Genomic DNA, 13,518 nt, shown 5'->3' on the forward strand with positions numbered 1-13,518 from the left:
CCACTGCAGCACAGCGCGGGCTAATTTCCTTCAGCTCTCGACATGAGAACTGGTAAAGGGTTCTCTCCTCTCCCCTGTCGCAGCTCTCTTGTCTTCGGCACGAGTCTGACTTTGATTCGCGGGAAGCAGCCTCACATCGGCCACCGAAACACGCCTGTGATAACGCTTTACCTACCTACTATTTCATCTTTGGTGGTTGGGAGCGGCGTGGCGTGATTTGTCACTGACACTTCGTTAAGTATAAAGGGAAAAACATCACAGCCGACCCATGATAGACTGTGAAAGTGGAGTGTTGTGCTGTCATATTTGATTCTATTATGATATGAGCGATCTGCGATGGGTAGGTAATTTGTGTTCCACGTTCCACAACATAACAATGCCAACATCCAAATGTATTGATTCACAGGAATGACCTGCCTGCTCCCTCCACCATCGCTCGACATGAGTATAAAATATACGTAACAACACGTAGCTACTCAACACACAATAACGGATATGCTTGTTGGCATGTTGCCATGGGAACGGCAACTAACAACCACGGCAGCGGCCAGCGCGATACGTTGTCAAGGATATCCGTCCACATTCAGATAGGCTGCACACACAGAGAGAATGTTTTCGTGATTAGAAATGCCAAAGTTTGTAAGTATGATCCTACAAATCGCTAAGCATCGCATCACAACGAAGAGATGGTACATACAGCTCGGGCCTCGGACTCGCGGTCTGAGTCCTATTAGTACCTAATTAGGTAACAGGTAGATGGATTCGATGACGGTTTGGTGTGACTTCTTCGTTAATTATGAGTCACAAGACTCACAAGAGATATACGATTCATGAGCTCATGTTTCCGAATGCTAATACTCATATGAAGTCAAACGTGAATCGATTAACCTACAGCATGTCATTATCGTTGCAGTCGAAATTGCGTCTTCACATACCATTGCTCATTATAATCGAGATAACGTGTCGAGCCTATCTGAGGTACACGCATATTGGGGCTACTTTTGAAACACAGGGAAAATAGCAATGAAAGATTAATAGTTCTGCGCCTGATCCCGAACGCAGGGCAGCCCGTGCCGCATGTTTACGGTGTGCTCCTGTTCGATGTTCTATGTCTGCCTGGCCTGACCAATCGCTGACATATTTTCAATTATGTGAGCTCAAGGCTAAAGTTGGTATTCAAGCGTTTGACATAAATAGGTATAGGTAGAGCGTGACATAAACATGTGTTAGCCGGTTTTCAATCATTTCCATTTCATCAAACTCATTGCTACGCTACTGTTCCAGGCAAAACAACCACTTCAAGGAACTGGGAACATCGGCACTTGTTTGGCAAACACGATCGTTTTCTGTCGAATGATTGGCAGTCCTCGCTGGTTGAGTTCCGACTCGACCCCCGGCCTCAGGAAGGCGGCGGACCGGGAAGGGTGGCGCTCAGCTCATGCCACCGGTCGTGCCGCGTGTCCACGTAATTGAGGGCGTCGAACCAATGACGTAATCTCGCCCCGTGCGAGTCTATGCTCAGTTGGAGACTGCCTGCGGGAGAGTGAAAGGCAACTGACGTCAATTCAGAGTGGTATTAAGGTTCTTGAAATGGCTTCAATGCTTATGAACTGAAAAGCTGTTCTCCCTCCTAAATTCAACATCTTTGTCTTTTGGATAATAGACGAGATATTGGCCAATGTAAGCTCAATCATTGCAAAGCAGTGTAAATACTTCAGATCTTACATTGGCATCAAAGGATTTGATTTCACATCAAACTACCGTTATAAATGGTTTGATCGCAATATCAATACCAACATGAAAACATCAAGGGTTATCAAATTGACGTGTTTTGAAACTCGATACTGGAATTTAACTGCGCGTAATATGGCTTCCCCGAACCAAACATTGAATCGATGTCGGGTTCTGGTATTATGGGCTCCGACCAATGACCCTCGGTTACAGCACACAGGTCCCGACGCTATATTTCATTTTGTGATGGGCCATTTCGTTGACCGAGGTAATCCAACGAGCTCAACCGCCTCTCTCTGAACATGATATGTCGCTGCCGCCTGGGACAGCAGTGGAACTGACCGACATCCAATATCGGGGCGGAGCCCGTGTCCTCGAAAACACACACAGAGACACACATACACGCACACACATCGGGCGCCCGACCGTCAAAATCAGGTCAGGCCGGGCCCGGGTCATTGTCCCGCCCCGCCTACCGATGAAGTCGTTGCTTTTGCTGATATCTTTGTCGTAGATGCGTAGGTCCAGGGTGTGTCTGGGCAGCTCCGAGCGGCGGCACCGGAAGCAGAACTCCTCGTTGAACTTTGGGTTGGGACTTTTCCAGCAGATGGCTGTCCGGAACTGACCCGGCGCCGGTCGCAGTTGGCTGAGGCCAGACGGTGACAGGTCAGAGAATTAGGTCTGGATGTCAGCGGGGTCACCGGGGATTTACCAGCCGGGTCAGGTTGACATTTGTCGTGATATTTGGTGTCAGTCGACACCCGGGACAACGAGCGACTAGCCGACAGTGAATCATTCGAACGAGCAATTTCGTACAGATTGAAGTTGAACGTTACCCTGGCAATATTCCTTGGTCGCCAGGCTGAGGTAGGATATGTTATGTTGCAAAGTCTTCTAAGGTATACGTTTCTTTTATGATGATTTACATTACCCATGACAAGAACTCGAAAAGATAACAATATCAGGTGTTTCGTTATCCGTATCAATTAGACCCCACTCGAGAACCAAAACGTTTCAGTCTTTCTTCGCTGCACTGGTCCGGCGCTTGCCGTCGCCGGCTGAATTACTGGTGGGTAGACTGACCCGCCGAGCATGGCTGCACTGCGGCACAGCATCTCTTTCCAAAACAGCCAAACGCAGACTGTCGAGTGTCGACAGCCATGGCAAAATAAAATAAGCGACTGATTCCAAGTCCAACCAAACACACAAAATGCGAATTTTATGAGGACACTTGCAAAACCCGCTGTACGATAACGAACATCAGACCTAGATCTTAAATGCGAATAGAAACTCACACTTTGACGAAGGGGTCGGGCACTCCATTGCCGTCCGGGGCGGGCAGGTCGACACAGCGGACCACGCCGACCACCAGGACTCGCCGGGTGGTGACGTACTTCAGAGACAACAATATCCGGCCCTGGTACGAGTCGCAGTCGCCCTGTGAACCGGCCCGGACCACCAATCAGCGGCGGCCACACTGCTGACGTCATCGGACCATTTCGGCGATACGGGACGACGTGCTGGCTAAAGATATCGCGGGCTGGACACTGCGATGTCAAGCCGAATTGGGTTCTACACAAATAACTGGTCATCGGGAGCCCCTGCCTACAAAGGACGACAATTGTTTGATTTAACCTAAGTGAAAATATATTATACACTGTAAAAAAAAGTTTAGCATTTGGGGTACTAAAGACCAGGGGCGGATCCAGGAAAACTCCAAGGGGAGGGTCATGAATCGAAGTGGTGCCCCTACCTATACCCAAAATTAAAAACTCAACGGATTTCGTCCACTTCATTTTGGTGTTGCCCCCATTTTCAGTTTTTTTCTTTTTATTTTTTATTTTTAGTCAGTATCTTAACTCTTAGCCACAACCACATTTACCAATTGTAAGCAAGTATATATGAATGTGCTGTGTATATATGTTGTGGACGCTGAGTAGTGAGTACTTACCAGGAACGTTATCAGGTAAGCAAATCGTTGTCAGTCCGACGAACTTGACCCTGGCGTCTAAAGGGTCTGTCCTTGACACTTCAGGCTTGTCAGGGGCACCAAAGTCCTTCCAGGGACACCACAAACCTTTCAGGGGCACCTACGGCCTTGTAGGGGCGCCACAGGCCCGCCAGGGGCACCACAGGCCTGCCAGGAAGTAGGGGCACCAAAGGTCTAGCAAGTATACACGACAGGCCTGTCAGGGGCACAACGGACCTGTTGGGCCCATGAGCACCCCTAGGGGCAGGGGCACCACAGTCCTTCCAGGGGCACCGCAGGCCTGTGAGGGGCACCAGCGGCCTAGCAGGGGCACCAGTCAACACAGGCCTGCCAGGGGCACCACAGACCTGCAAGGGGCACCAGAGGTCTGCCAGGAGCACCACCGACCTCGCAGGGGTAACTTGGGCCTGTCAGGGGCCAGGGGCACCACGGGCCTGTCGAGAGGCACTTCAGGCTTTTCAGGGGCACCATAGTCCTCTCCGGGCGCAGGGGTAGCAGGGGCACCAGAGGCCTGCCAGGGGCACTACAGGCCTAGCAAGGGCACCACTGGTCTATCAGGGGCACCACGAGCCTGTCATAGCCAGGCATCTCAGGCTTGTCAAGGCCCAGGGGCACCACAGGTCTGTGAGGGGCACCAGCGACCTAGCAGGGGCACCAGTCAACACAGGTCTGCCAGGGGCGCCACAGACCTGCCAGGGGCACCACAGACCTGCCAGGGGCACCAGAGGTCTGCCAGGGGCACCACCGGCCTCGCAGGGGCACCTTGGGCCTGTCAGGGGCACCACGGGCCTGCCGAGGGGCACTTCAGACTTTTCAGGGGCACCAGTCCTCTCCGGGCGCAGGGGTACCAGCGGCCTAGCAAGGGCACCAGAGGCCTGCCAGGGGCACCAGCGGCCTAGCAAGGGCACCAGAGGCCTGCCAGGGGCACCACAGGCCTAACAAGGGCACCACGGGCCTGTCAGGGGCACCTCAGGCTTGTCAGGGCCCAGGGACACCACAGTCCTTCCAAGGCCACCGCAAGCCTGTCAGGGGCACCAGAGGCCTGCCAGGGGCACCACAGGCCTAGCAAGGGCACCACTGGCCTGTTAGGTGCACCTCAGGCTTGTCAGGGCCCAGGGGCACCACAGTCCTTCCAGGGGCATTACAAGCCTGTCAGGGGCACCAGAGGCCTAGCAAGGGCACCACAGGCCTGCCATGGACACCACAGGACTGCCAGGGGCACCACCGCCCTTGCAGGGGCACCTCAGGCCTGTCAGGGGCACCACGTGCCTACCGGGGACACTTCAGGCTTGTCAGGGGCGTTACAGTCCTGTCAGGGCCCAGGGGCACCAGGCCCGTGGTGTCCCTGCTAGGCCTGTGGTGCCCCTGGCGGTCCTGTGGTGCCCCTGTCAGGACTGTGATACCCCTGATAGGCCGGTGGTGCCCCTGGCAGGTCTTTGGGCCCCCGGGCCTCAAGGGGGGGGGCCATGACCCATGTGACCCCCCCCCCTTGGATCCGCCCCTGCTAAAGACTGCTATTCGTAGCACCTTTTAGCCTCAAAAGGACCCTTATACGACGTATTTACAAAGAAGCATGGTGCTAATACTGTGCTAATGATAGCTAACATTCCCATCAAATATTATAAGTTTAGATCACCTATTCTTCTACTGAGCTTAACGTCTACTTCTGCTAGTACCCAGTCCATCAGTGAGTGCTCTTTCAAGCTGGATTTCTAATTAGAACCATTTTAAGTGTTTTAGAAGTTGGTAATGCTGAATATGGTGCTTACGTTAGTATCACAATAGAACCGGACATGCTTACAGAGGAAACAAATTTGAAATTGGCGCCAATAGAAAGTAGCTAAGCCCTGCTTTACAAATCTCTGGGAGTCTTATCACCAGCCCTTTAGCACGTTTTGACGGCGCAGAGCGATATGCGCATGCGCGTGCCAGCTGTTTCCGGCCACGTGTTGCGCCATTTTAGTGGAGTCCGTTGGTCGTGGTGGGAGTGTGTGCACGTGCTCCGGTATATGAAGTGAAATGAAGTGAAGTGAAGTGCTCCGGGCACATGCCACCGAGTGATAGCTCTGGAATGATAGCTTAAATCAGCTATTATCGGTGGAATCCGTCGTGCGTGGCATGGGAGTGCGTGCCCCTGCTCCGGGAGGCAGTGAGGTGGAGGGAAGTGCAGTGCAGCAGTGCAGTGAAGTGAAGTGAAGTGCTCCGGGGCCGGGTGGTACATGAGCATTGGCCACCGACACATGCCACCGACACCGACGTTGATCGACTTTGGTGAGTCTGACACGTTGGATCTTTTGACATCTTATATTGTTTAAGTGCTTCATATTCCGACTTTGGCAAATCGCGCTTCTTGGTCTGAAGGAAAGTTGTGTTGTTTGCAAAAATAGCTCCCAACAGAAAAAAATCTTGGAACTGATCCAGTTTTTTTTTTGCTCCAGGCATGGGGCCTGGTCAGTTCTTCCGTCGACTACCACTTACAATGGAGGACAACTACGACAACAACACGGGGTCTCCGGTTCCGTCTATCACTAAACGCCGTCTGGTCGTGGATGAGGTCGAACTTATGGCCATGAACGGAACGTCGGTTCAACGACCCCCCCCCCCCCCCGCCTCCCCCAGTCGATCTCGCGTTAATCGTCGGTCACTGCGAGTGTGCAGGTATATGAGCGACCTTTCGTTATTTCCCGTGCGTTTGTTTGTGTATATATTTACATTTGTTTTTCATGCAGATGATATGAAATGTTAATAAATGTTCCATTATTATTTTCTAATTTTATAATGTGTTGGATGCTTGAAAGATGCACTTACACGGGAATATTGCAGAATGCAAAACACAATCATTGAGACTTGTAGTTATCACTTATCTAGGATATAACCTTTTTTGCACGTCTTTTCGGCCTTACACAATTTCCTTTTTGGTAATTGATTAGTCCTTTTTGCAGTAACTAGTGAAAGTATGTGCTGCTAAAGAAAGCAGTTTTTGCGAACTTTTCATGCAGCAGCTTTAACTAGTATAGATATTCTACTTTCAGCCCCAATGCTTTCGTTAGCATTATTCTACTTGTCGTGGGGTAACAATAGCGCTAACACGATTCATATGTGAGTACGGAAGGTACTAACTGCATGCTATTCTTAGCACCTTTTAAAGTTTAGCACCGCTAGGGTACTGAAAATTGGTCTAGCAGGTGTAGGGTACTACATTTAGTACACGGGTGCTAAACAAATATGGGTACTTATATTAGCACTTTGATACTAAACTAGATCTCAGTTAAGTACGAATAAAATGCTTAGCTTAGCACCGCTAGGGTACTGAAAATTAGTCAATTGAAAAGTACCTCTATGGTGCTAAACTTTTTTTTACAGTGTAGTGTTGTATACCTGTTACTGGCTTTAAAGATATTCGTATTGCTAATTTATTCCTGCATGCTGGTACCTTCGACACGACCAGGAGAAAGGGCATGCACCTAACCAGCTCCCTACATTGCTATAATTGTACATGTGTGCCGAAAACGTAACAGGTTTTTCACTTCTTTGGTCACATATAGGTAATAATATGGAAGTCATCCGGCGAGCATTTAGATGCGCACGCATCAATATCAAATTACTGGCCTTGATATTTTTCCCCAGACCCTGTCATTCATTGAATTAATCATCCTCTGATTGCATAGCCTATCTATGCGCCTCAATGACGAGATTCGGATGTTTATTTGGAGTAGCTTAATGTTGTTAGGCAGAGACGGCGAGGTTGATTACGATTCACCTTTCATTCGATATTCTCATCAAGGCTAGCTTTGGTTGCCGAGAGTGCAAAAACAGGGCCGTGGACGGCATACTTAGGAACTGTTCCGTGGGGAAGGGCTAAAGCTAACTATACAGAAGTTACGGGGTATACATTGCCTACATGGAACAATAGATGATTTATGGTCGTGTGTTGTGTAGTGTATCTACTTTTATTTGTGTTTTTAGTGTTATAGCATTTTGTTTTTATCTCCTTTTACGCATGTTTACAATGGTGTGTTCAATGTCGTTTACCGGCTTGATTGTCATGTATTTTACCTTATATCTTGTGTGATTGACGTGCATGCCACAAAATCCATGCCAGTGGAGGCATTTAATAAACTATCTATCTATCTATCTATCTATCTTCTATCTATACATATATGGAACCATGAAATAGAATGACACTGACAGTGCCTGTCTTTCGCAAGTGGGTCGAGAATTTGGCCGCACCTATCGTTAGCACTGCAGGAAGAACATTGCCTATCGTTATCCTGTCGTGCCTATCGTTAGCAGTGAAGTAGACTTATACTGCCTGTCGTTACCAGTGTGTGCGCTTTAGGTACACTGCCTATCGTTATCCTGTTGTGCCAATCTTTAGCAGTGTGTGCGACTTACGCTGCCTATGGGGAGCAGGGGTTTGCAGAAGAAGTGCAGCCGGTGCGGAGGGATGTCAGCCAGCCGCACCAGCGTCTCACCCAGGATGTCGTGGCCGTTCGGGTTCTCATCTGCGGGGACGCGGGGGGGGGGGGAGTGAGCGTGAAGGGCGGTCACCGCCGCGCCGGCCTGTATGTAATCTGCAGGGCGGGGTGTGATTATTTCTGCCGCTGTAATTCTGATACTAACCTCGACATTTCTAGGAAAGATTACAACGGTGAAATATTCTACATCAATTGGAGGCGGATAATGGCCAAGTTGAAATGAGTAGAGAACAGTCATTTGCGGCGTTTAACATAAAGTGAAAGGATCGCAGCGAGACATTTCGTGTTGACTCACAGAGTGTCCGTTGAACTAGCTGAGTACCGACACCCACAGAGTGCTGCATGGGGAACTCACCGAGTACCGACACCCACAGAGTGCCCCTGGAGCTCACCGAGTGCCGACACCCACAGAGTGCCCCTGGAACTCACCGAGTACCGGCACCCACAGAGTGCTGCATGGGGAACTCACCGAGTACTGACACTAGAGCACTTCACGGATAGGCTTTTTAGGATCCGGCCCGGCCCATATCCGGCAAGTCATATCCAGATCCGCCCATTATCCGCCTTTCTTTGAATATCAGAATCCGGCCCACCCATGGCCCGTATTGCAGCCAAACTTCCAAAAAATATCCGTAATAATCCGTTTCACCAATAACTGGTTTCACCCAAAACTGGACTAACAAATTCAGTCTAAGGGACCAGACAGCCATACATCTCATAGACCATCATGGTTCCAAAAACCATGCATACCGTAAACCGGGGTGAGTTGATATGGATTTTGAGGTTTTTCTAGATTTCTTTAAAAGTCACATTCATTTACGGAATTCTTTTTGTGCCAGTTTCATGCCACATGCCTTGGGGAGGCAATCAGCAAAAATGAATAAATATGAATATATTATGCCCCTTTTTTTAAAACGCCAAAGTTCATATCAACTCACCCCCTGGAGGGTGGTGAGTTGATATGGTTTTGGATTTTTCAAAATTTTTTCGGCTAAAGAAGCTCAGAGGTGAGTTGATAAAATGCCAGTGTTTAAAAAAAGGATGTGAGAACACATCTTAAAAGAAACCATCAGAAAAATGGTAGTAGTTTGGCAGCAGACCTCACATTGATGAAAACGCAATCATGTCCAACACAGCGCTATCAAAATGGCTTGATTTTAGCAGCATCATTTTTTCGCTTTATGATACTTAGTTTTACTTAGAACATTCTGAACTTGGCTAGTTACGTGTCCTCAAGCCAACGGTATCAAAACTGGCAATATATTTTGGAATTACAAGTGTATTTTCTTGTAATTAAAACACATTGTCAGTTGCGGGTCAAGGTTGATATGCCTCTGACAGAGATAATGGATTGAAATGAAAGAATACATATACTTCTGAGCTTTTGTTGACTGGTAGTCAACAAAATATTAATGAAGTGAAGTAAAGCGAATCTAATTCGGACTGTATTCTATAAGGTGAAATAAGCGACATAAAAAAGAATTCGGCATCAAAAGCCAAAATTAACCCTCGCACTTATAGGCGGGCGAACGGACCACCTCGGCTTTTCGCACATAACTCGCGCAAAAAGCGGCCGATCACGACGAAACTTTCAGTACCTCTCGAGTTTATCAATTTTACACATGTTCTAAAGATTTCATGACCCTGACTCAAATGGTTTTTGACTTGTAACCTGATTCTCGAGACCATGCTTGGCCGGAATCGCGATTTGGCTTAGTCGGCTCACATTATCCGCGCATTTCCAGTCTTTTTGTGATTGTAACGTCCAAACATGTAAATGATGTTGGTCCCACGCAGTATTGTGGGTGTCAACTGTCAAGGTCACCTGAAGGTCAGGTCAGGTCATTGACCTTTGGTGACCTCGGTTCACTTTTTGGAGTTTTATCTAGGGTAGTTTTTTTCGGGCCGATTTCGAATTTAACATGCATTTGATCATTTATGAAGTAGTTTTAGTGCCTTCGTAACATGTTACGACACCGTCAGTGGTAGTTGACACTTGACACTCCCTATGATAGCCGGCAGGACACCTACTAGTTGACCTGACCTGACCTGACCTGGCCTAAATGTACGAAGACATCTGTGATCAAAACTAACATGACATTCGTGATCAGCAACAGCCAAAAAATAATAAACTCGCTTTACGAACTTCAAATAACCCCCTATTTTCCCGACTTCTGGGTAATTGACCTGGCCGGGAAAGTTAACCAATGACCTAGGACCTTAAAGTTGGTTATCATCGGCTTCCTCGCGTCTCGGGCAACACGCTCATTTTTTCCGCGAAGCTCTAGCTCCACCAGGGCCAAACGACGATGGGATTCCAACGGACCCCCCCCCCCCCCCATACGTTAAACGCTGGCAAAACACGAATACGGGCCAGGGCTAAAACACCAGTCAATTTCTTTATATTGTTTGTTCCATTTCATTTTGTCACTCATTCTCGGTTGGCAACTGCCAAGCAGGAAAACTAATCAGTTTCACGAGATCAGAATTCCCGCGCTGTTAGTCATACAGAAACGACAGTTCTGTCATTTTCGAAACTACGAATAATTATAACAGTTTTTTTTAATCTGTATGTATATAGGACATAGGTGTTCTATAGTGTTCCTTTGTAGCTTGTAGGGAGCCATCTTGAGACTTGACAGGGAGTTGTGCTGTGCCTTTTGCATGTTAGGTAGGTATGTCCACAGAAAAAACTTCGGAATTACTGATGTTAGTTGTCGGACCTTCGTCCCCGTCTTGAGTTGAGATGTTAGTTTTACAACGTTTCGGCCAGTTACTCTCCGGCCGTCGTCACTCGTCAGGTGTGCTTTGACACTCAGAAGGACCTGGTTGTTGGTGGCGTTGCGCCGTACACGTCAAACAGTTCGAAAGCTCCTGTAGTCAGCGGGAATCGAACTCGGGTTTCCCCGGTAATGGTCCACGGTTGTAACCACTCCACTATCGAGGCAGATTTGACTATGGCCGGAGAAGTTACTGGCTCAAACGTTGTGAAACTAACATCTCAACTCAAGACGGTGACGAAAGTCCGACAACAAACATCAGTGATACTAACAGGTCTCGTCTCAAGCATTCAGAAAAAAAAACTAAAGCTTTTGGGGGTTGATGGAATGATGTGGGGAAAGAAAAGGAGAAGAGTTGGTCTAATTGACTTTGTCTTACCTGCAGACCCGTATTTCATGCTAATTTGCATGCATACCAGCCTAGTATCAGCTTTTATCATGCATATCAACTCACCACTTGATGGCATATCAACTCACCACCTGTCACTTTTCTCAAAATTATAAAAAAGCGTTGTTATAGGTGAAACCCAAAACTACCTGGGATCAACAGTAAATTGATGGTAGTTTCTTTCCCAGTGCACGTTGTTCCATGAATATCCACCGTCTTTGCTGTAGGGTGGGGACTTTTCCTTAGTTTCAAAATCAGAAGAAAAAAAGGATTTTGAAAAAAGTAATGTGTTAAGAAGGCACTGCACCACATGCATGCCTTTCTCAGCTATATGCATCACTTATTGGTTGCTTCACTTCACAGAAAAATAAAACTGAAAATTGGTTTACAAATGGATGAGCAGCACACATTTTAACATTTTTCGAGCAATTTATATCAACTCACCACCCCATATCAACTCACCCCGGTTTACGGTACATTGCATACATTATCCACTTGAAGACAAGTCTTGTGACAAGTGAGTGTCATAAAATGATGCCTATTACTTTAATCAAACCTCTGCTGCCTAATCAAACACATTAGGTTAATTTTTAACTTCAATGTTGAATGTTAAAATTTTGATCCGTTTTGATCCGGGTTCAACCTTCAATTCCCAAATCCGGCCCGCCCATATCCGTTCTTTTTCAACAAATTTAGAATCCAATCCTATCCGGTCCGCGGATTTATCCGTGGATAACGGATTTATCCGGCCCATGAAGTGCTCTAACTGACACCCACAGAGTGCCCCTGGAACTCACCGAGTACCGACACCCACAGAGTGCCCCTGGAACTCACCGAGTACCGACACCCACAGAGTGCTGCTGGCCACCACATCTGAGTGAACGTTGCAGTAGGTGAGAGTTTCGTTAAACTCGGCGTCTGAGGAGCCCGACACCGTTCGCGTCCGAAGCTTGTTCGTCTGAAATTATCAACAGTGAGAGTGGGCCGTGCTTTACGGCAACAATGTTCTGAAAACACGCACTGTCTCTAACTATAAATCCAATTATACGGCATTCGGCGATTTTAGATGTTTTGGCCATGTATACGAAAACATACAAGTTTTTAGTCATTATTGCGGGCCGAATAAAAACATGTGTACCTCGCTCCCCAGCAAAAAGAGAAAGGTAATTCGATTTACTGCTTGCACTTGACGTATGATTGACCACAAGGCACCGCATAAAATGACTCAAATGACCCGCACTTAACATTTTCAGCAACAAAGACTATAACAAACAAATATAAATGATAGCCAGTTCTGCCGTAGCGCGGCATCAAAGCGAGGGGCAGAATACCGGGAATACTGAATACACAGAATACTGAGCCCATATTGATTTACTGTCGCGGGTTATAAGAAGGATCCACGACACAACGCAAGGATGCACGAGTCTCCATGAAAGACTTGAGCCTGCGGGTATGTGATAAATCATCGTATACAAAGAAACAAAGCATGTTTTGAGGACGCAAGAGCAGTCGGAAAAGAATCAAGAATCAAGAATCAAGGTTGTTTGGGCTCTGGAAGAAGACGTCGAGGTCTATGTTGTAGCCCATTTCTTTTTTGAATCACGCGTTTTTCTATATCAGTTTGATTTCTCTTCGGTCAGTCTTGTCTGTCTGCCCGATGTTTGTCGTATCTTGACTTAAATTGGTTAGATGTTTTTGCCATCTTGGTGTGAGAGCTTAACAAATTCCATTTATTTATAACTCTTTGTGAGAAAAATCTTCCTCTCTTCAACGTCCGGTGGTGGGGCTTGTACAGTTTGAGGTAATCTCGCTCTGTTCGGTTTCTAACGTTAAATAATTGGGTGAGGTCACACTCGTGGAGCTGATGGAGGATTTTGTGGGTCTCAAGTAAGTCTCCCCGTTCTCTTCTCTCTTCTAGGGTGGTAAGCTTAAGCTGTCTCAGCCGCTCTGGATAATTTAACCCTTGCAGTCCCACAACTCTTCTTGTAGCTGCTCTTTGAACTGTTTCAATCTTCTTGATATTATATTTCTTATATGGAGACCACACTTGGGGACAGAATTCAATGTGAGGGCGAACAAATGTTTTGTATGTGAGATTAAACATTGCCGGCCTCAGCTTTTCAAAGGTTCTCCTTACCATGCCCCAACTGG

General features: G+C 47.5%; 1 protein-coding gene across 1 annotated transcript in view; it reads right to left on the minus strand.

Moving 5' to 3' along the window:
• Positions 1–377: 377 nt before the first annotated feature.
• LOC122376152 (rabphilin-3A-like) overlaps positions 378–13,518 on the minus strand; it is a 48,595-nt gene continuing 35,454 nt past the window's right edge. The window contains exons 11-15 of the mRNA XM_043355868.1: positions 12,202–12,325; positions 8,117–8,226; positions 3,027–3,169; positions 2,208–2,377; positions 378–1,533 (exon numbers count right to left, since the gene is read on the minus strand). Of these exons, the coding sequence (XP_043211803.1) occupies positions 1,400–1,533; positions 2,208–2,377; positions 3,027–3,169; positions 8,117–8,226; positions 12,202–12,325 (681 nt within the window). The 3' untranslated portion in view covers positions 378–1,399. The remainder of the gene's footprint in view (positions 1,534–2,207; positions 2,378–3,026; positions 3,170–8,116; positions 8,227–12,201; positions 12,326–13,518) is intronic.

Source organism: Amphibalanus amphitrite, unplaced genomic scaffold (assembly GCF_019059575.1).
Source record: "Amphibalanus amphitrite isolate SeventyFive unplaced genomic scaffold, NRLGWU_Aamphi_draft 002033F_arrow, whole genome shotgun sequence".
Taxonomy (NCBI): Eukaryota; Metazoa; Arthropoda; class Thecostraca; order Balanomorpha; family Balanidae; genus Amphibalanus; species Amphibalanus amphitrite.